Source organism: Nestor notabilis, unplaced genomic scaffold (assembly GCF_000696875.1).
Source record: "Nestor notabilis isolate BGI_N333 unplaced genomic scaffold, ASM69687v1 scaffold5393, whole genome shotgun sequence".
Classification (NCBI taxonomy): domain Eukaryota; kingdom Metazoa; phylum Chordata; class Aves; order Psittaciformes; family Psittacidae; genus Nestor; species Nestor notabilis.
In genome coordinates, this window is record NW_009922279.1 from 44,988 (window position 1) to 69,024 (window position 24,037).

Consider the following 24,037-nt stretch of genomic DNA (forward strand, 5'->3'; position numbering starts at 1 on the left):
TAGTTTGGCCCATTTGTCTTGGCCACAGCGTTTCAGAATGAACACTTTTAAGCAAAATGACAGTGTGAGTGGTTATATGTATTTAGAAAGGTGAATGTTTCAGCAAGGAGTCTTGCTTTAACATTTCGAGTTTAAAAAGCAAAAGCTAACCAAAAAGATGATTTGCTGTAAGTAATCTTATGTTCTACTCCAAAATGCTTGTATTTTTAACAGTGAACAGAGTATCTGCCAAGCACGGGCTGCTGTAATGGTCTATGATGATGCCAATAAGAAATGGGTACCAGCTGGTGGATCAACTGGATTCAGCAGAGTTCATATATATCATCACACAGGCAACAACACATTCAGAGTCGTGGGCAGGAAGATTCAGGATCATCAGGTAAGCAGATCTCTGAAAATTTGGGATAGGAATCTTAAGCTATTTTTGTTATTGTTTCTAACATTAAGATAAATACATCTTGAGTAAAATTATGGGAACTGTAAATAACAAACTTAGTTTTCTTTTAAACTGAAGTAGCAAAACTGTGCTATGGCTTTTTCCTCATAAACTAAGCACTTCACATACTTCCAAGGCAAAAGTCCTTGTGCACTCTTTTACCGTTCCTTCCTACAGATAAATATAAAGGCTAGTGGTGTACACAGAACTCATCTGATTCTTTTTAAGGCACAGTGGCAACCTAAAAATGTTTTCTTCTTCCCTACTCTGTGCTGTTAGCTGCAGTCTACGCAGGTACCAGCAGTTCTCTTGTAGCTCTTTGTGAAAAGTTGGATGCATGATACCTCATTTCCCCAGGTCATTTAATTCAAAAAACATCTGACACTTGGTAATGTTCATCATCTACCACTTCAAGAGATTGAGAAGGGAGCTACAAGGGGTACATCTTAATTTCCTTGATGAAGTTTTTAGATCTTGATTAAATGCAAACTTAGCACCGTGTCTTGAAATACGCTCTGCCTGGTGATACTTGTCATGGGGTTAAAAATTGAATCCTTTTGTTTGAGTAAAGCTTCTGTATCTGTTTCCCCCTCTCCCAGCATTTAAAAACAATTGTTTTAGTCTGTTCATGGTCATTTATCATACACGTGAAGCGTAGACTGATCATCTGCTCTGTGATTTGTCGTTTGGGCTGGTTCTGGCTGGGATGGAGTTAATTTTCCTCATAGTGGCTAGTATGGGGCTATGTTTTGAATTGTGCTGAGAACAGTGTTAATAACACAGGATGTTTTAGTTACTGCTGAGCAGTGCTTACGCAGAGTCAAGGCCTTTTCTGCTCCTCGTAAGGCCCCACCAGTGAGCAGACTGGGAGTGCACAAGTTGTTGGGAGGGGACACAGCTGGGACAGCTGACCCCAACTGACCAAATGCATATTCCAGACCATATGGCATCATGCCCAGCCTATGAAATTGGGGGAAGAAGGAGGAGGAAGGGGGGGATGTTCAGAGTGATGGTGTTTGTCCTCCCAAGTAACGAAGTTTTTAGATCTTGATTAAATGCAAACTTAGCACCGTGTCTTGAAATACGCTCTGCCTGGTGATACTTGTCATGGGGTTAAAAATTGAATCCTTTTGTTTGAGTAAAGCTTCTGTATCTGTTTCCCCCTCTCCCAGCATTTAAAAACAATTGTTTTAGTCTGTTCATGGTCATTTATCATACACGTGAAGCGTAGACTGATCATCTGCTCTGTGATTTGTCGTTTGGGCTGGTTCTGGCTGGGATGGAGTTAATTTTCCTCATAGTGGCTAGTATGGGGCTATGTTTTGAATTGTGCTGAGAACAGTGTTAATAACACAGGATGTTTTAGTTACTGCTGAGCAGTGCTTACGCAGAGTCAAGGCCTTTTCTGCTCCTCGTAAGGCCCCACCAGTGAGCAGACTGGGAGTGCACAAGTTGTTGGGAGGGGACACAGCTGGGACAGCTGACCCCAACTGACCAAATGCATATTCCAGACCATATGGCATCATGCCCAGCCTATGAAATTGGGGGAAGAAGGAGGAGGAAGGGGGGGATGTTCAGAGTGATGGTGTTTGTCCTCCCAAGTAACATGATGTGTGATGGAGCCCTGCTGTCCTGGAGTGGCTGAACACACGCCTGCTGATGGCAATGGTGAATGAATTCCTTGGTTTGCTTGTGTGCGTGGCTTTTGCATTACTTATTAAAAAGCCTTTATCTCAACCCACCAGTTTTCTCACTTTACTCTTCTGATTCTCTCCCCCATCCCACTGGGGGAGAGTGAATGAGTGACTGCGTGGTGCTTAGTTGCTGGCTGGGTTTATACCACGCCATCATTAAGCACTTCGAAGTAATAAATGGTCTCTGTGAATTCATCTGAGACGAAACATGTTTTTTTCCTCCCATTATTCAGTGGAAAAGGTTAGAGGATATAGTTATCCAAGTGCAATGGGATCCTCTTAGTGGATAGCTTGTAATAAATGGTTGTCCTACTAGCTAGAATTTATCACCTTTTGTGTGAGCCATAACGATCTTGCAAAATGATACCTTGTGATGCATAGTAGAAGTCCACATGAACTGCTGCTGAAAGCACTGCAAGCTAAGGGGTGCAGCAGCCACAGAGAAAAGGTGGTAACTTGGTTAGAAAAGAGAGTTCTACCAAGTACTCTGTGAAGTTAATGTAAAAAATAAAAAGCTAATGCATTTCTGAGATCCAGATGCATATTCACATCAAGTACTCTGCTATTAAAAGCCAGAACTGTTGATATTACTACATCGCTGTTATGAAACATCACTGCATCTTTTGAAATGAGAACGCTTAAGCTACACAGTTGATAGAAAATATCTCATTAGTCCCCTTGTGTATTCTCATCACTGATTTCATGCAGCATTGGAATGAAAATTGAAATGGTTATGTGCTTCAACATTGTGATTTTACAGATTATGGGTCTTGAATTAACCCACATGGTTAAGGAATAAAATCCGCATGAAGCAGAAACTTGTGATGAAAAAGCAATTTTAAGCATAAGTAACTTTTTCTTTTTTGAATGTTTCTAGGTGGTAATAAATTGTGCCATTCCGAAAGGGCTGAAGTACAATCAGGCTACACAGACCTTCCACCAGTGGCGTGATGCTAGGCAGGTGTATGGTCTGAATTTTGGCAGCAAAGAAGATGCCAATGTCTTCGCAAGTGCCATGATGCATGCCTTAGAAGTATTAAATTCGCAGGAAACTGGTAAGAGTCTCTGAGCTTTCTCTTTTCTAAAAAGATTAGTCAAATGGAGATGGAAAACATTCAAATATTTATGCATAAAAGTCAATAAGTTGTTTCTAGTCACAGTTCAGCCTCTAACCATTTTAATTATTTGGGAGTTTTGTCTACCTAATTACAGCTGTTTTATAGTGAATCTCAACTTGACTGCCATCCATGTAAATGTGATTCCTAATGAGTAAATTGATTGTCATATTACCTATTGCATAGAGAAAGCTGCTACTTTTGTCTTTTATTTAAGGAAACAAGTCAAACACCTGACCAAGAAATGCATACCTCTTAATCAGGGTACTTTTAGGGTTTTCTAGAGGCATTCATTCGTATTTTTGCTTCTCATTGATCATCCGTTTATCATAAATACTTAAGTTTTTTTTCCTCCAAGCCTGGGAATTCAGGGCATTCTCTTTGGCAGTCCTTACCATCTAAGAGTTTTCCAGCTTGGAGACCTTGGGTCCAGGGATAACATTCAGATGAGCACATACAATGTAGATGACAGGTCTATCATTTAATTTGTTTGGAGAACAGGGTGACAGAGTTGAAAATATTGGTGGAAACATTACTGGCTTCAGTCTTCAGGTGGTATCTGTAATATAGTCCAGATAGGCTGTACAGCAAATTGATCAGTATAGCACTGAGGCACACAGAGAGGGAGGTTCTATTTTGAAAGAGTAAAAGAGACTTTTGTGTTCTTGTAACCAAATGAATTCTTTTGTCCTCATTAAAGATTGTCTGTGTAACAAGAGATAGTACTTGTGTGCCAGTTTTCTCTTGAGAAGAAAAGAGGCTGTAGATGACCTTACTAGGGCCGTCTCTCAGCAAAGAGGGTGACTTTTCAAGTTGCTTTTCGTTTTGACAGTTTTTTCAAGGCTTAACATTTGAAACTAACTGTTCTAGACCAAGGAGGATGTATTCTGTAGTGCTTATGCTCTTACATGGCATATGAGGCCAAAATAGAAAGGGTAGATGGAGGTATAAGCTTTCTTTTTGCCAGCTAAAATAATCTAGCTGTGTATCCCGTTCTCCTACCTCTTGCTTGGGTGTTTTCTAACTCCCTCAGTTCTCCTTTCCCTGAGGGTTACTTGATTGTAAACATTTCATACAATCTGACTGTTTATCATCTATGTCCCAAGCAACGTTTGGGAACACGCAAAGTGTTGGTCTCTGCTCATCTGATGTAAAGTCTGAAAAGGCCTGGTTTATGGTAATTACAAGTCTGAGAGGTTTACATTGTTTCCTGTTGCCTGTACTTGAAGAGTTTGGTGCAACGTGTTTCAAATGACTGTGTGTTTATATGCATACATATATCTTCATCATTTAGTTTAACTCCTTCTCCTAACACTAAAACTGAGCTATTAGAAGGCTGAAATGACATAGGCAGGCATGACAGTGCTCTTTTTTTAATTAGCCAGTGTGCCTGTTTCTTCATTTCATAGATTATTGTGATTTGCTTAATGACTAGTTCTCGTGCTGCCTTATGCAAAGTGTATGTGGGCTAACAGCTTTGTGATTATATTCTTCAGTAGTAGAAAGTGTATGTGAAGACTTGGATAAAACTAAAATCATTTTGGGGGTTTCTTTAACTGTAACTTTAGTTATACAAAACATCATTCAGACAACTCGGTGAAAAGAACTCTTTTTTCTGTTGAATCACTTCAGTAATTTCTTCAACGGGGAGAGAAGGGGAGCTGAGCTTTCCAATGAGTCCAGAAGTCATTGTGCTTAGAATTTGGTCGTTTCTTCATCCCAAATCATGAATTCTTCCAGATCATTCTGCCAGTAGTTTCTTCACTGACCTGTGAAATGGCCCTTCAGTTTGCGTTTGTCTGCATCATTCAATTTAATACTAGTTAATCACTGATGATTGGGGGTAGGTTTTGTTTTCAGGTGGATTTATGTGTGATTCAGTTGAGTATGATTAATACTGTGTCCAGGTTGCTGGATACAGTGCTGTAGTCTGTCTAGCTTGTTTTTAATGGCTTTGAGATGTAGGTCTGACAAGGACATAATGTAAGTTGTGTAATTACGGTTGATAGTGACTGGTGGTGACCCTCATGTTTCCTGAATTTAAGATAGTCTCTTTGTTTCTCCTTCCTGTGATTTGACTTGGTAGTAGTCAGTACAAGTCAAAATGCATCAGTTAACTGCATCACAAACTAATGGTGGATGCCGTCAGCACAGGAGGAGATAACTGTGATTTCTGTCAGCCAAGAAAGATTAAAGATTAGCTGTCACTTGCCTATTTCACAGACACAGAGGTGCTCCAGCTTCCATCAGGATCATAGAATCATAGAGTGGCTTGGGTTGGAAGGGACCTTAAAGCTTATCCCCCTGCCACAGGCAGGGACACTGTCCACTAGACCAGGTTGCTCCAAGCCCTGTCCAACCATCCAACTGCACTGCTGCCTGTAAAAAATTCCTAATTATGTATTTGGAATTGCTTTGAAAGCCTGTTACCATTTCCAGACAATCATAATGTATCTGTGTTAGAATACTGTCAACAAGTGTCCCCAAGTTTCATCAGCTGGGAGGTTTGTCAGTTTATGATCTTTTACATATTACTTATATCTACATATTTTTCCCACCTGTATCAATGTAAGAACTAAAAAAGGTCAAGTATCTTTCTGCACGTACCTGCTTTAATAATGGAAGTAGGATACTAAGTAGTTTGTAGTTTAGAAGTAAATTGGATTCCTTCCTCAAAGTTTAATGTATTTCTTTTCTCTGGGGTTGGTATAACTTCCTAAAAATGCAGCTAGAAATGAATCCTTGGTGGTAACTTTTTCCCCCCTAGCATCACTGACATAGCTGAATATTTATATAGACAGGTCACCGGCTTTGAGGCTCTAATATTAGCTCTTCATTTTAAGAAATGGATTGCAACACCCCCAATTATCCTTTTTTGAGATGGTGTTGGGCGGTTATATGTTATGAAAGGAATTTGTGCTAATATGTGAAGATCAATATGTTACATATTGATAGTTCTTGTTTCTTCCAGTTTATCTGCTAGACTCTAAAATTTCTAACATGTTTATTCCTAGTTGGTATTCTGCTGATACTGCTTCTGAAATCTGCACCTGAAGAGAACAATCTGTCTCTAATAATTTATGTGAATTGCTGTGTTTCCTACTGTATCCAAAACAGCATATAGAATCTCCAACTCAAAATAAAGAAGTCCTATATAGATAACTTCTCTTTACTCTAGAATTGCTCACAGATAAAGTTTGGTTCATGCAGTACCCTTATTTTCTGCTGTGTTTTCTCATTTTTGGCAATTTCTTTTATTAGCTTGGTTATTTTAAGTTATATTTTATTCATAAAAGGCAAGCAGCTTTAATGTTAGCTGAGCATAACTGCTCAGAAATTCATAAAGCTGCAGATGAATTTAAACTTTATGCAAAGGTTCACAGAAATCTAAACGACTTCTGAGGAATATTGTTTTGTGAGCATCCTTTTGGTTTGTGAGTCAGCTGTTCCTTACAGCTCTCTTGCCCTCTTTTTATTCGATATAAAATGATATGGTGTCCTGTTCTTGCATGTATTTGAACAATGCAGTTGATCTTTGGCAGCAGTTGGCACCCTCAGCTGTTCTGCTGGCTCCTGGTGTGTCTTGAGGTTGTTTAATTTAGGATCTCCCTCTAGTGGATCTGCAGAGCAGAGGCGAAGCCACTGCGTGCCTGTCCCACAGAGCACCCGCTGATGGGTATTTTGTCCTTCTGATGAGTTCAGGATGCAGAGTCAAAGTGTCCTGAAGTTGGAGTAAAAGGCTTTACTGCAACTGGCAATTTTCTTATTGAAACCCAGTACAGGTTTGTCTGAAAGGACTCTGAAGGGGTGGCTGCCTTGTCAGTGAAACTGTTTGTTGAGTTATTTATCCTCTCGTAGAACCACAGAATGGTTTGGATTGGAAAAGACCTTCAAGATCATCTAGTTCCAACCCGTCGCTCAAAGCCCCGGTGTCCAACCTGGCCTTGAACACTGCCAGGGATAGGGCAGCCACAGCTTCTCTGTGGGCACCCTGTGCCAGCACCTCAGCACCCTCACAGGGAGGAACTCCTTCCTAATATCTAATCTCAGTCTCCCCTCTGGCAGGTTAAAGCCATTCTCCTTGTCCTGTCCCTTGTCAAAAGTTACTTTCCAGATTTCTTGTCGGCCCTGTTAGGCTTTAAGGTCTCCCCAGAGCCTTCTCTTCTCCGGGCTGAACAAGCCCAACTGACTGTCCCTGATTTCTCTTATGCTTGAATTCTGTTTATTGAAATATATGTAAAAGTCAAAAAGTTTTCACTCTGTTCTGGTTTGAATGGTTGCTTTAGCTAGTAGCTGTTCACCCAGACCCTGTTTTCCTGCTGGCTGGGCAAGCAGATTGTAGGCCATTTGCAAATCCAGAAGACAACAACGCAGGACTTCACTTTCTCTTGGAATTTTAAGGTAGACTACTAATGCTACAAGTTCCTGCCCAATACTGTTTAGGAGATAACTTACAAATGAACCAACATTTGTTGCTGGCACTCACTTGGGAAAGGTCTGGAATACTTGCTCATTAAATAATTGTCTGAGTTGTTCAAAAGGTACACCTTCAAATGACAAGTATGTGTCATCAGTTTAAGAGGTCATTTGAAGAGGATTTCTAGCTTTGAGGCTGTGTTCAGGTATTTGATGTGTATATATATATAGCATATATAACTGATTTTAATTATCTAGAGTAAAGATGACTGCTTTCTGCAAAGGTTTTGCATTGCAGTACAGAGAAAATTTTCTCATCTGCATCAAGTAGAGCTCAGTGTTATAATCAAAGTGACTCTGGAATGAGAGAAAAACCTCAATGAAGGGAAATTAAATGGCTGAGAAAGTTCTCTGATGTGTGAGGAAATGGATTATTCCTTTGAAGGAATAAGGGCAAGTAAGGGAAGCGTGCGCTGGGAGATGGGGGGAAGAAAGGGGTATCATTCTTGGGTTTGCTGCAAAAAATACTTGCTAGTTCAGCTGGAATTAGTGGTATTTTGTGTGGCATGTTTCTTCAGTCCCAGGAAAGCCTTGTGAAGAGAATAAGAAACTAAGTATGACATTTATATATGTGTAATTAGCATTTGAGGATGTTCTTTGGGTTGTTCATTGTGGAAGGCAAAAGCAGCAAAAGAAAAAATGAAGGATGTCATACAGCTGTAAATATGCCTATTCTAATTCTTTCTAGTAGAATTACATATATGTGAAATTCCTAATGGTTATTGTGCTGATTTTTAATAGTTATGTGTTGGTTCTTGAAAAGATTGTGGGACATTCTGAATATAAAGGAAAGGATAGGAACTGCTTCAGTGAAACTGTTCTAATACTGCCTTAGATGACATTTTAATTCATAGGAAAATGGGGAGGAGGAAAAAGAAATTTTGGTTTTTTGGTTTCGTTAGTCTAATTTTGGAAAAAAAACCCTTAAGGTCAAAGTGCTTTGAAAGTATTAGTAAACCTAGAGGATAGATTGTCCAGTTATAAAATAATCAAACCTTCATTGGGAAAAGATGCGTGCTCTTTCCACAGCTGGATATTGATGTGTGGTCCTTTCTCTTACAGAAAAGATAGTTCATTAAATCCTTGCTGAGAGGGGAATGCACTTACTCCGATCATAGACTGAATAATTTAGTATCTTTGGGAAATGCAAACTGAAACAAAAATTGGGGTTGCCTAATTGGAATATATGTAGGGGTTAAAGAAGGAAAAGAGAAATGTATATGCAGGGCTGAAGGGGATCTCAGATGCTTCTCCTCCTACTGTTTTGGTTCACATCATGCTAAAACTTGTTTTTAGGGGAAAAATTATTCTACTGCAATGAAGTAATTACACTATACCTGTACTTTTGGCAGGCCTCTGGAGCAGGCTGTCAGCATTCCCTGTCAGAATGGGAATAACACGATGTGGTATTATACCTGTGTTGTCAGAAGTTGGATAGTATCTCTATTTTTGCTAGCAAGTTTTTTCTTGGCCTTTTAAATGTGGGATGATTAAAGAAATCAGATAATCCTGATTAACTAATCCTGGTGTATAGGACAAAATAATGACCTAAAAGAAGTTTTAACTATTTATTGAACAAAATGCTTCTATTCCATTTTAATTGCACATAAGATCATTGAAAGCATCATCAGTGCTAGTTGTGGTATTTGGAAGGGAAGAGAGAGATTGCTAAGTTTTCAGAGTTATACTCACTTTTAAGGGCTGCCTGTGTGGTATTTCTGATTTGTGTGGTTCTTCAGAATTAGTGGTGTTCTATCAGGTGAAAGCATTAAAGTTTGAGTGGGCAACCCAACGAATCTCATTAAAATTTGGTAGTTGGTCTTAACTGCATGGCAAACGTACATAGAAGCACATTAATTTTGTAGGTTAAGTATTGTTTAATAAACATTGGGGAATGGTAATACATTTTTCTCTTGAGGGTTCATACTGTTGTCTTAAAAGTATCAGTAGATGTAGCTGTGTTAAATCTGCCACCTTTTGGGAACAGGTTGGTGTTGTAAAATCATGATCATAATTGCGGAAATAGAGCTTTGTTAGGCCATTTCTGTAGTATTACATGCAAGCACTGACTGTCACCATCTATAAAATTGCTATTTAAAGAAATTTTGGCAGAATTGGAGAAGAAAAAGTAGTAAATACCCTGCAGTAGATGGTTTTGATATAGTTAACTTGTCATACTTGCCATTTTGAGTTTGTGGTATTGTAATTGCATTAAGCAACTGTAGTATTCTGCTGCTGAAGCTCTGTCTCCCCCTGCATAAAAGGATAGTGGAGGGAAAAAGCAAGCTTGCTTGAGGTCACCCAGCAAGTTAGTGCTGAGCCAAGCCTAGCACCCAGGTTATCAGCACTGTTTCCAAGGCTCTGCTGGTGTTGATAGGAGGCTCTGCTGGCATTGATAGGAGTCTTGACTCTGCTTCCGTTCAAATGTATTTTAATGAATGTATTTGTTATTCTTGTCCCCTTTTATTACCTTAATCAGGTAACGAAAGCGCCTGTGAAGTGAAACTGAAAGCATTTACTTTCAGTCTAGAACACACAGCATATTTAGCATTCAGCTAAAATAAATTGAAGTCATGAGTAAATTAACTCAGCTGAAGGTACTTGGAAGACAGTAGCTATCTATGAGGAAGTAGATCTTTGAAGGGAAGAAAAGTCTTACCTGGAAGATAATTCATCCAAATAAAAGTACTAGAGAATAGCTTTGTCACTTGTTAATGCCCTGACTTTTGACCATTCTGGTCTTGCATATCAATCCATAATGCAAATCCAGGTCTTGAGGAGTAGTGCTGTTCTGCTTCTGCAGAAGGCTAGTTACTGAGTCTCCTCAGACTTCGTTCTGTCATATCCTAGAGCAGAACAGGCTCTGAGCAGAAAGAGAAGGAGCCAGAGGCAAGTGAAAGAGGTTACTTCACCATAATTATTTTTCTTATTACTTCCTAGCATAGATCTCTGAAAAATCCTTCTTTCCAGTTATTCAGAAAACCTTTAAGCATTTAGTAAAACACTTTTTTTTTTTTTTTTTTTTTTAAAGTTCTTACATTCTGTAATAGAAATACCTCTTTTTGTTGTGGTTTTGAACTCTTCCCTCGGGTGTGTTCTTTGCTTAGTAGGTGTACTCAAACTGTCCTTAATGAAAATCTTTTCTAAAGATGATAATTAGTCAGTACACTTACCTTTATACCCATTTATATATGCCTGTATAAATTAACTTGCTGTCTGCTTTCAGTCAATTCTTCCTTTGAAAAGTCAGTCATACTTTGATTTGAATATCCAACTGTGTAATTGGAATGTTGCATAGTTTTGGCACTGGCATACTGAGAAATGGAAGAGTGGGAATTCTTAATTACTGGGTTGTTTATATAAACTGTTTCTCTGGGGGAAGAATGGAGATCTTCACCTCAAACTGAATTCTCATGTGACAGTTGATCAACTTTTTCTAAAGGTAGTAGATTTCTCTAAAATTAGATTTTTGTCTTCTGATGCTGTGCTCTGAACAGACAGTGGGGGTTTTTTATGTTTTAGCTTTCTTGAACCCTAAGGCACGTGGAGTTTTGAGGGAGGTGGTCTGACTGCCAAGCAAGCTTGTCCAGCCAAATGAAGATACAGGTTGTAGGTCATTGTGTAACCTGTAGCACTTGACGTTGTTCCAGTCTTGAACAGTTGATACTTGGGGGTTTTAGGGCTGTTACCTCATAGGAACGTGATGTTTTCCATATCAGCCAGGTGCTAACATAAGGTGACATTAAAAGAAGTGGGGTGGAGAATTGGGTGGACAGCTCCAAAGCAGATAATGTAATTGAAAGATTGAAGGAACTGATGAACCAAAAGGCATCAAGGGAGGAGAAGCTATGTCTTTCCATCTCCAACTTCCTGATTATACTTTCTTAGGGTTGTACAACTGGAATTAATTCAGCTCTTGAATGGAGATACAAAGGTAAGAACTCAATTGGAGATGAAAATGAAGTTAGGGAGTTTGATAAACTACAGCGCTGATTGTGGTTTAAAAAGGTGATGCTGGGGATGCTTAATTTGGTTCAAGCAACCCCCAGCAGTCTGATGTCATTCTCTGAGCTATGCCAGCATAGCTGTCTGTGTGACTGTGTGAAGAACCAGAACTGGTTCTGATTTAGCTGGTGAAAACACTTCCTGCAGGCTTTTTCCATGGGATTTTTAATGCATTGATTTCCAGCCCATCTCTCACTACACAGTTGCCTGCACTGTCGTAGAGGAAGGATGATGCAAAGGTGAGAATAAGCTGAAAACCAGAAAGCGTTGAAACTGGAATGGCTGCTGAACAAATTAGTATGAAATTATATCCTCTGTCTGTCAGTGTGTGCTGCGGAGTGCACCATCTGTGCTTTCTTTAGAAAAAGAAAGATGTTAGGTTTTCCTTAAAACTCAGAATGAATAGACCATTCAGCCTCGTCTCTTACTTGGCTTGTACTGGCCTCTGAAGATAAAGCGATCCTGTAGGATCGGACTTTTTTTCCAGGCAGTATCTGTGAATATTTCTCTCGGGGGTTCTATGAATATTTCTCTTGGGGGCTGATGTTTCTGAAGTATCTTGAAGTGTTCAAAAGCCTCAGAGATTTTTATTAGCTACCTCTGCTTATTTATTATACCATCTGTTCCACTAGCCAGACAGTTGTGTTTTAGCAATAAAGTGGTAGTCTTGGCCTGCTGTAATATATTTTCTAGGATAAAGCATACTTTCCCACCTGGTGTGTACCTGTAACTTGCCAATGTCTGTTAACGTGCTGCTTAGAATCTCTGCTTGCAGAGAGGAATTTGTCAGAGAACATGCCAAATTACTTGGTAGCTGATTTTTTCCTTCTTGACAGCCTGTGGCATACTCAGGTTGCATTTCCTTATGGCACAAATATAGGAGAAATAACCAACCAGCCATGTTAGTTGTTAGCAGGTGATTATGTTCAACTCTTTTGAATGTATAGCTGTGAAAAAAGCACAGAACTTACTGGAGTAGGTTGGCCAGCTTATGCTAGCTTGGCTTGCTGAAGGTTGTGTTCCGCAGACACGTGATTTTCTGACAGACAGTGCTCTAGAACAGAGTTTGAGGCTGTGGGAACAGGGTTTCTGATAGATAGGCTCTCTGGAACAGCCAGTGCAAGTGAAGCTAGATGGTTGCTTGCTGGTGAAGCTAGCAAAAGAAAGAGTTGGGTGGACACTGGTTGCGGACTGACGGTTCACACTCAACTACAGCAGTGTGATAATACCTTGTTCAAAAAAACCCTTGTTAAATACTCCTAAAGATTAAATGGGTGGAAGCTTGCTATTTTCATTTCTACTGTATTTTCAGTACCAAATAGTTCCAGTTGGAAAAATGGTCATAGTATCACCGTCTCTTTCTGTTCTTTGTTTCATACAGATCTGAGGGGAGGGAGGATATTAGATGTGGCAAGCGATAGTGGTATGTAGCACCTTTAAGCAGCAACACAGCTGCTGCTGGATTGTGTCTACTTCTGAAAGTCCATGAAAGGCTGCAGCATGGTGCAGACAGCAAATAGCCTGGCTGCCTGGGAGCTGTGGTCATGGCTTAGCAGGCATAAAAGCCTTCCACCTGTCATGCAGGAGATACGACAGAGGAGAACATGAGACTGTGCAAGTTTTAAAGCAGAAGTGTTTTCCAGATGAGCAATATGACAGATGTTTCTGCTTATTGATAACTTAATGAGTACAACAGATGTTTCTGCTTATTGATAACTTAATGATTATCACTGCAGTTAAATCTTTTGCATTAAAAATAATACAGATTTATATCTGTGGGCATCTCTTGGAGATACTCCGAGCAAAAGTAGTCCATCCAGGGCAACATCATGTGCTTCAGTGCAAGGACCTAATGCCTGCTGAAAGCAAAAGTAGTCCATTCAGGGCAACATCACGTGCTTCAGTGCAAGGACCTAATGCCTGCTGAAAGGACTATGTAAGGAATATGTACAACCCCTGTAGTACACTCCCTGCTTTTATCTTCTCCTAGAAGTAAGTTCTTAGCTTACTTTTTACTTGTAGGGTACAGTAGATAGTGTACACCTTTATAATTTTCAGGGTTCATTGTCTTTATGACCACAGTGGTCAAACTATGCTGTTTTGAGTAAATGTTTTTGTATAGCCTTTAAACAGGGCACTTGTTTGCCGCGTTCGAGGCAGATCACCTGTCCTTGCTGTCTCCGTATATCACACGTGGTCTCTTCATGTTTTTGGATGACTTTCACAAGTTCAGATGGCAAACAAATTGTACAGTTTGATATTTGAGATGGGGGAGGTCTCGTTTCAACTCCATCACTCTGAGCAGTTTGGTGGAATCTCAGCAAGAAAATACTTAATACATTTTTGTTGTTTTTAATTCTGCTTGCTTATAACTTCCATAATCTTCAGTGTAGCTATAGTCGAAATATTAATTTCCTGGTTTACTGCCCATTTTTACAGAAACCATTCATGGTCTAATGTATTCCATTCCACACTTTTTCATCCTTTTAAATAATTTTGTGCTGTAAATGCATTTATGAGGAAAATGTAAAAGCCTCTTTGCTTTTAGAAGATCTAGCATATATAATTTTTGAAAGATTTATGATTGGGAATTGCCCATCAGTAAAAGTCAAAGGTGAATATGCATGTCCTTCTTTTTAGCATTTCTTGTGCTTTGCAGAATGCACAGTTTGTACATTTGTATTATGCCTCTGTTCCTTCGGACACAATACTTACCTATCCAAAAAGGAAGGTCTTTGATCCAAGCAGACAAGCTAAAATCAGAGTAAAAGTTTGACCTGTAGAAACATGCTTTATCCAAGCTTCTGATGGTTTTTTCTCCTGTTCTTCTTTTTTTATTTTTACTATTCCTTCCCCATTTCCAGTGTTCTATTTAGGTGAGTGTGTTAATTTTTTGAGCCTTTTCTGTTCCTCTGAGAGTACTTGTTCATTGTTTTAAGAAAATCTCAGCCTTGGAGTGCTTTTTAAAGCTTTTGTCAAGTTCCATCATGTATAAAGTTTATTTTGCATTTCTGTGAAACCTTTCCATCTGTGTGAAATAAATCCATTCTGCAAATATATAAGGTAACATTTGTTGCAGTTTTCAGTTGCTGTATTATGTTGTTGAGCTTGTTTGGCTTAAAAAGCAGAAGTAAACAGTTCTTACAATGTCATGCGGTAGCTGGCCTTTTTCCTTGATTTTTGTGCTTTCTTGCATACTGAAGGTTCAGATCATTTATTTATGGTCTGTCTTGACTTTTAGGTCCTACATTGCCTCGACAGAATTCACAGCTTCCCTCTCAAGTACAAAATGGTCCATCACAAGAAGAATTGGAAATCCAGAGAAGGTATGGTATTCTAAGTGAACAGCTGTTCAATTAAAGAATGTAGTAACTCCTCACTGATGATGAGAAATAGATGTCTAGGACTTGCAATTACTCCCTTGTGTTAGGGCAGCATTTTTATGCATGTAGTTTTCAGTAGTGCAGCTTTCCTGTGTAAAAACTTTGACTAGATCCCCTGTTTATGTTCTCCACCAATCCAGACAATTAAATTGCTATTGGTCTGTTAATAAAAGAGATGAAGATCATATGGGAAGCCTTGGAAGATTTCACTGCTGTCCTTTTCAACCAGACTAATTAATTTTTCAGTGCCTGTTGTGCCTTCAGTTTTTGACACATGCTTAGAAAGAAGAAAGCAGCAAGCATGGAAGGAAGTTTTTAACCTTTAGAAGTAGAGAATTAAATCATCATGGAGAATGACAGTTTTTCTTCCTGAATGTGGATGCACTAGATCAAACATTGCATTGGAAAGCTTGTTTGCCTCTATGCTGTATTAGTTCTTTAGCAAAGAAACCTTCATTTTCTGCTTTTAGTGTATGAATTTATGTAACCTTTCAGTAGTTTTAACTTTCAGCTGTAGCAGTACTGGTTATGTCTGTGCTGCCCTCAGGGAGCAGACCACGTTCCCGTGACGAATTGGCATTCCCTTCAGTGTGAAGCCACTGTACCCTGTCCCATGCTCTTTGGGGTATCTTTCAGACCCATAGTGTTTTTAACATACAGGGGTTTTTCCAGATCCTTTTAATAATTGCTATGTGTTAATCATGTGCCCAAGTTTTGGGAACAGCCTTTTTAGTTGCCATATTCCCACTTTCATTGCGTGGTAGTGTGGGTTAGTGCTTTAGGTTGAGTGTCTGGTATATAAGGTGGCAAAATCTTCTAGGATAGTGCTATCAGACTTGGTTAGTGAAAACAGCAAGTCCTTGAGCTATCTCAAGCATACTGCCTGGGGTGCAATTCTGGATTATTTTACCATCAAAATACTCCCAGGAGATTAGCTGTTCCCTTCCAGAAGGGGTGCTGGGAGCGATTTAGGTCACATGCAGTACAGATGCAGGGAACAGGATCTTTGAATAAATAGGAAGTGGTCCAGATTGTGTAAATGCATTTAATACCTTTCAGTGGTAACTGGTAGAATAACATGTTTGGTCTAAGTGGCACTGAAGTTTTTTCTATTTTGATACTTTGCATTTAGTTTGTTTATGCAAAGGTGAGCAGAGCCAGATTGCTAATTTGAGAATAATTCTTAATATAGATTTGATAAACTAACCGTAGGTGTTGAACAAAGTTTTGACATCAAAATAGGTCATGCTTGTCTGTCTCTCTTCTGCAGTATGCTCTTAAATCTGAGCAGGGGTCGCTTTATCTGAAAGTTCCCTTGTTTAAAAACAAACAGCAAGAAGCTCATTACAAAGCTGTCTGTTTGATGTGTTTACGTGGAAGTCTGCTGTCATGTTAAAGGTCTTTTATGTCACTTCTTTTGACAGGCTTTTAAAAAGCTTTTTTCTTTTGATATTCTTTTCTGTTCTACAGTAGTGGCTTTTTAATATCTTTATTTCCCCGTCTGTTCCTGTAGAAGGCTGTATTAATTGACATTTATAATGCTGAACACTTCTCAGCAGTGTTTCAGAAGAAAGTATTTTAGATAGACGTCTCTTCAGCAAAGTGCTGCCACATACTAAGAGCTCTGCAAGTCTTGAAAGTTTTTGTCTGTAAGGGTCATATTATCAGATGGTATTCTTATGGCTTCCTCATTTGATCAGTGTGCTCTACTTGTTCTCATCTAATACAGTGTCCTCACTGAAGTCTGGTCCTGGTTCTGATTTGATTTTCCCCTAAAAATGGATCGAGAACTGGAATGAGTGTTTAGTCATGTTGCTAGCCAGATTGTCTGTGGAAAGCCTATTGCTGTTGTGTCATTAAGCCTAAGAAGAACATGTAATTTTGTTAAAACATTTCACAAATGCTTCTCTGGTCTCTTTACTACTGTAACTATGTGGTTATAACAGAGTTTTGTTAACTTTAAGCTGGAACTTCTCTTTGATGATAGCTGTCTTTCAGCTTTCAGACAGTAATAACAATAGTCTTACTACCATAATGTAAAGAGTAGTAAACAGTTGGGAAGGAAAGGTTTAGGTATATATTACTTTCAACAGTCTCTACAAGTGACATTTCCATTCTCAGTGAAGGGTAAAGGCAGCGTGGGCAGAACTGACTGCTGTGGGGAGCAGTAGGACTACAGGGAATGCAAGAGAAGGGAATAAATGTTACTGTGTAGGAAGGAACAAGGGAATTGTGGTGGATCAGTAGAAAGGCAGACTTTGCTAAGTCTATTGCTTGTGAAATGTGGGTCTGTAGGGTCGGGTTTTGCTTAAGATGTGACTTGGAAAATAGTTGTCTTTAAGTACTGGTCTCATATCCCTCCCCAGTAAGTGTACCTGGATTCAGCAGTGTCTGACTGACTCCCATGTCAAGTTCAGGAAGACATTTCCTGGAATTATTCTAAGCCTGAGAACAAAATAAAGTTGAAAAGAGGAGCCTGTGGGGGTCATCTCGTCCAACCCTCTGCTCAAAGCAGGACAAATTTCCAAGTTAAATTACATGGCTCGTAGCTTCAGGGTTTTCCTAAGCACAAATAGAAACATTTCCTCAGAAATGTTTTGCCCAAGGAGTAACGGGTGAAGAATGGCATATTAAAGAGAGCTCTTCAACTGATCCAGTGTTTTCCTTCACTTTTATAACTGGTGTTCTGGAATCTTGGGGAAATTGGGAACTAAAGAACTAAATTAGGTCATAGTCAACAAAAATGCATTATTTTGGTCCAAATATTTCTCTCTAGTTTAGAAAGGGTTTAGATGCCTCATATCTTGAAAGTGCTAAACCAGTAATATGACTGTTTATTTTGCTGCAAAGCTTGTTACTTGAAGATCTGCATTGTTTTCTGTGCAGTGAGACAATCTCTAAAGCCACTAGGACCAGATGTGTTATCTTAAACACTGAGGTTTTTATAAGGCCAAGATTACACATAGGTGCTTATTGAAATGCTGTTGTCTGGTGAAATGATAACTTTGTTACCGTCTTCTAATAAACTTTGACATACATGGAGTATGCTTTCCCTCTCAGGGAGTACTTAGAGATAACTGTAGTTTTCCTTAGCTTGCACTCATTTTAAGTGTAGCAATAACAAGCTTTAAAACACTCCAGCTTCCATTTTCAATCCTCAAAAATGAAGGGTTATATGGGTTGGGTTTCATTCTGTCACAGTGGTGTTCAGGCAGTGTTTACAAATTCCACTGATTTGTTTGATAATGAGCCAACCTTAGTTGACATATACATATTGGTTAATAACTGGAGTTACTTAATGTCAAATACCATTTTAAAATATAAGATTAGTTCATGGCATGCCTGTGTGTGCTACTCGTGCATGTAAATTTGCCTTCCAGCCGTGATAAATATATTGTCAGGAATCTGAGTCACTGGGTTGGTATCTAATATGACACTTGGGAATTTAATGAGTTAATGTTTATAAATAACTTCAAAATCATCACTGCTTCATAAATAAAGAGACCAAGAACACCAGAAACAGAGAAAGCCTATAGACTGTAAGGATAATGAAGGTATACAAGCCACCTGCTGTCCTTCAGGGGCGCAATGGACCAAAACTTGACCGACTTCTGTCGTAAGTGCTCCAAAATGTTGGAAGTTCACAAAATGCAACAGTGGAATATTAGTGGGGGTTGTAATCGTTAAATGCTTCAGGGTTGCCTATAGTTTTAGTTTATTTGGTGGACTGGGATGGTACTGTTAAAGAAAACTTGGTGTGTGACTGTACTAGAAAGTGGTATTGATATGGTGGGGGCTTTGTAACATCTTTTGGGACACTTCTTTCGGAGAGTGCAAGTTCAGAGGCTGACAAGGGTAGCAGTGTCTTATTTACTGGTAGACTTAACGGAATGCTTTTTATTTTACAGATTAAAAGTATTCTTTCTGAGATTTTTTCTAATCTTAATTGTTAACTACAGTAAAAGTAATATTTTTTCCCCATAAATCATGTATTATTGCATATATAATTCCTGAACTGTTTTGAAAATGTGTGGAGATACTGAAAGAGAAAAACCTGCATCCCACAGTTCAGTGGCAAGGTAGCTGTAATAATTTTAAGGAAGGGAAGTTTGCCTGTCACTTTCTGTCCCTGGTACCTTTCCCTAGCACTGTTGATGTACTGTTTTCTTTGCTTTTGAAATTGTTCCATTTATCCAACAGCTTATTTTGAGGAAGTAGGCTTTCTTTTAAAGGCATATGGATTGATTACATTATAACTCAACAATCTGAGATAGGCATATGAATATGATACAGTAGTTGGCTTTCAGGTTTAGGGTATTGGAGAGGTCCGCAGAATACTGTCACAGGATTGTATTGTGTGCTGTGCGTGTTACAAAATGGGCATGAAGACTGCAACCCAGAGACTTGGTTTAGATGGAATCAAAGGAGGATTTTGGTGCCTGAACTAAGGGTTTCCAGGAGATCAGGGTTGTATCAGTGTAAGCTTTTCAAGTTGAGCTTGCTGAGGTATTTTCATGAGACACCCTGCAGCCATTTGGATCTTTCCAGCCTCTGCATTGCATACTAGGACGGGAGACAAAGGGAGACAAAAGCAGGAAGACCCATCAGTCAGTGGTGTTAATCTCATCCTAAAGACTACTTTTTGTTGCTTTCAAGGTTTCTGGAAAACAGGCTTCTAGTATAATAATAACTTTTTTTAGCGCTTCTCATTTTCTTTCCATTCAAAGATTCTTCCAAAAGCTTTCCTTAGTCCTGTCAAGTCTAGCTCCCAGAGACTTAATAGCTGGCTTTATGGAGACGTAATGGCCACTGTCTGGTTATAGCACTGAGTAGAAGTAGATGTTGGGTACCATTGACATGTTTAGCAGACTGAGAAGAGTACTTTCCAGTAAGCAGTCTTCTGATTACACTGACAGAATTGTTCTGAAATCTTACCCTAGGTGTTGGGTACCATTGACATGACTGAGAAGAGTACTTTCCAGTAAGCAGTCTTCTGATTACACTGACAGAATTGCTCTGAAATCTTACCCTTTCTGCCAAATCTTCAGATCTGTAGGGTTTGTTTCTGTTTAATGCAAAACATGAGATTAGGATTAGAAACTGTTGTACATTTTTGCATAGTTTTAGTAATTGTGGTTCTGTGTTATAAAATTAGTTCTGTCCTGACCATACTCACTCGAATATACCAGTGAGAGGGAGGTGCCAGTGAAAGTAAATCTTTCTACTGCTGAGATTCTTGGGGTTTTCTAAACCTTTATGTGCACAGGTGACTTCTTGCATTCTGGCTTCTGCCAGAAAAGTACAAGTATTCTGTTCAGTTTACATAGTATATTGAAAGATCAAGGTGAGGAAAACTAGGCTTGGTGAGGTTTGATCAGAGAGTATTAAGAGATCCCTTTGTCTATTAGAATTCCTGTATTTGATAACCTTTAGGTTTATAGTCACCTCTTCATGTCTTCATTGTGTGGCTGGTTACTAGTTTTTGCTTGACTGATAAACCCTAGTTCTTAATTTTCTTATTTCCAACTAATGCGTTTTGAGCTTAGAAGCTTGTTGCTAGACCTTAAATGATCCCTTTTGATCAAGGAAATGAAAGCCTGTTAGCTTGACTTCGGTAATGGAAAAGCTTTAGATCTACTTTTGAAGAAAAGAATAATTTGCAGAAGCAGAAAGGCCGTTCATGAGGTGTTCCTTTGGCTTCACTAAAGCATTCGACAGGTATCAAGTAGGAATTTCCTAGTTAATCTGGAAGAGAGGAAGATTGCTATGGAAGTGTGAGGAGCAAAAGAACAGACAGTTCTTGTTGGGACTGGGAACAAGCAAATTTTATTTGGTGTTTTGCTGACAAAAGCAAGTTATTGTTGCTGGTGTGAGTTGAGATACATTGAGTACAAAGGAGAATAGAAGGAGTTGGGTGATGTTGCTGCAGATTTTCATGATCAAAATGGAATGAGGAATAATACATAGCAACTGTCCAGGTTTTAGACATTACTCTGGGGAAAAACTGTTAACCTGTAGGCCATATACTAGTGTTCAGGACATTTTAATACTAGTGCATGGGAAAAATCAAATTGCCAGTGGAAGTGTTACATGCAATGGTGATCTATCAGTCAGGAGACAGCTACTTGAACATTGGAAATAGCTATAATGACCTTGAGATTTGCTTAGTGTTTCAATATCATCATACACGTAGTCAATTAAATGCCTTCATAATTTTGCATTAAATTAGATGTAAACTGTTCTTTGATATATTTTGTTTTATAGAAATAATTTGAAACAGTCTCACCTTTCACTACTGTTTACAGAACACTGTTGAAACTGGAATTGTCATTTCCAGAGCCTATACACAAACTCACTTGCCTTTGAATAGTCAAACTTCACAGATCATCTGAATATCTGTTTCTTTCTCATTTTGTCAAGCTGACTAGCTCTTGTTTGTGTTTCTCTGAAACAATGTGCAGTATGTTCAGGTAGAAACTGTCTGGACTGTCTAGCACTTAAAAAAATAAAGCTAACTTGGAAAGCAGTGAGACCATATAGCAGGAGGTGAGCTTAGATGGTGCAAAGTGAAGCTCATGCAATTGAGAGACCTAAAGAAGATGTAAAGAGGTTAAATATCAATTGCTTCTGCTGAAATTGTTATTGGTGCATCAAGTGTACTCTGTAGTCATGAAGATTCTTGGTCTCGGAGGCTGCCTGTGTTTGATGGAAATTTGCAGTCTCATTGTTGTGGTTTAGACTATATTTTCTCTTTAAAAAATGAATTACGAGATTTTGGGGGTGTTGTGTATTCATTCCATAGTGCATAAGCATTGAAGTATAGGCCTTGAGATACATATTCAGTAGGTTTACGTGACCATGCAGGAGAGTGAGCTCTGTGGTAAATGCTGAATTTTGGAATGATAAATAAATATTTAGTATTAAAGATGGGAGAGCAAGTTTCACATTTCTGCTCAGTTTTTATTATTCAGATAAGTTCCTGCAAATCTGAAGGGCCACCAGAGACACATCTTCATTTTTTCTGAACTTGTGCAGAAGATGGTCAGAAGATTAAACTATTAAAGCTCAAACTAGCAGCTGAATTCAAAACAGCATGTTAAAGAACCTGTTCATTTTTTCCTATAGGTTGTTTTGTTTTAACAGTGAATAAAGTAGGTTAAGTGTATCCAGTTAAGTTGACGTCCACCGAGTGCACGTAGTTCCTTGCAATCACAAGGTAGCTGCTCTTGGGTAGACGACAACATGCTCAGATGGAGCTGAGGTCACCCTGCATCTGGTACTGGTGCCTCCCTCTCAGCTACTCATTGTGTAGCCTGTTTGAAGGCAGCTGCTCTGTTTGTTGCAGTGACTCAGTGGTGGGAGGGAGGACAGCCATCATGTGAGATGTATTCTAGTAAGTAGTGACTGTTGGATTAGATAATGCTATCTGTGCCCACATGCTGGGGCTTTCTGCATTTCAGAATAAAACTCCAAACATTACTGTCTTGTTTATTGCTCCATAGATTGAGGCAGGGTTAGAGGAGCTGGTGCAAGAGTTTGGAGCAGCCCTGAAAGCCTAGGCAGACTGAGACTCCAGGGCTGCAGTACTAGACATCTTCTCATAGTCCTAGTCATTGCAATGCAAATTTTCAAATTGGTGAACATATTTTAATGGTTAAATGTATTTTAATATTTATTCAATTGGTAAGTGTAAGTTTAATGGCCACATCAGCAACACAGTTTGAACAACTTCACTGGTTTGGATTGATGAGTCCAGGTTTAAGTATAGTTGATATTACACACTTAACTGTAGAACTTTGACATAGTAGCATTATTCCTAGATTTCTTGTTGATGTTGGATTATAAAACATAAATTGAAAACAAAAAAAACCCCAACTAGTAGCACACAGAATGGGAGATGCATATATTTGTTGAATACTTCTGTATAATCACATTTGGTTTCTTACAGAGAATGTCTTACTGGTAACTTTCAGAATAGTTAGTGCAAAATTTCAAGCTAGCAGTAATCTAGCAATAATAATGTTGCTTTTTGGGTGTCATCTTTATGTCTCTTCTGTGATGCCACATTTGGTTTAGAATAGGTAACAGCACAAACAAGAAACCATTTTCAAAATCAGCAAAAACCAGTGTGGGACACAGACCTGCACATCGCCCCTCAAATACATCTGTCTGATTTTGAGTTCCTTGTTATTTTTTTAGTGGCTCAAGTGATGGGTTTTGGTGTCCTCTTTCGGTACACTCATTAGTGGTAATTTTTCCCCATCCTTGTTGTATCTTCAACCAACCAAAACAGGGCTATTCCTGTTGATCTTTCTGACTGATTTGATGCCCTGCTTTGACACCAGGTTTTCAGCCAGGAAAGAATGGGCTATGAAATGAGTGTGTTCATAAATGACTAACAGCTGTCAAATATTATGTATTATCTGCCTGCATCTGACCTCTTCACTCAGGGCAGCAATTACTTCAGTCATGTCTGTTCCTCAAGATGTTTTGTTTTCTGCTGGCTTTGTCTTGGATCTTTGTTTCTTACAGTGAGTTTTAGAATGAAATACTTCAAACCAGTTTCTGTTCATCTTGTAATGTCTTATCAGCTCAGTGCCAGTTGAATTTGGATGTGATACAAAGATGCTTTTGTCTATATTGTTCATGGAAATACCTCTGGTTTTAGTGTACCTGGCTTTGTGACAAGAAGCCTTTCAGGTTTGTGGCAGAATTCTGTTACTTAGGTTGATACATGGCTGTCTTGGTGCCGTTTCCTGTCATCTTTTTTAGGAAAAAAATAATGGCTTGATCTTGCATCCAGGAGCCAAAGCAAGCCAGTGTTAGAATCCCGAGGATTTATGTGAATGTACAGAAAAGCTGCCGGTTGAGGAAACAAGGTGACCTGCCAGAGCAGACAGCTATTTGCTATTGCAAACTGTTTCAGCA

At 39.0% G+C, this 24,037-nt stretch overlaps 1 protein-coding gene across 6 annotated transcripts in view; it reads left to right on the forward strand.

Annotated features, from left to right (window-relative positions):
* The first annotated feature begins 211 nt into the window (after positions 1 to 211).
* ENAH (enabled homolog (Drosophila)) overlaps positions 212 to 24,037 on the forward strand; it is a 46,625-nt gene continuing 22,799 nt past the window's right edge. For 5 of the 6 annotated variants that reach the window (XM_010011533.1, XM_010011536.1, XM_010011535.1 and 2 more), the window contains exons 1-3: positions 212 to 379; positions 3,008 to 3,185; positions 14,968 to 15,052. In XM_010011533.1, the coding sequence (XP_010009835.1) occupies positions 248 to 379; positions 3,008 to 3,185; positions 14,968 to 15,052 (395 nt within the window). In that variant the 5' untranslated portion in view covers positions 212 to 247. Of the gene's footprint in view, positions 380 to 3,007; positions 3,186 to 14,590; positions 14,603 to 14,967; positions 15,053 to 24,037 lie in introns of all 6 variants that reach the window. The other variant, XM_010011534.1, reaches the window with a different exon arrangement.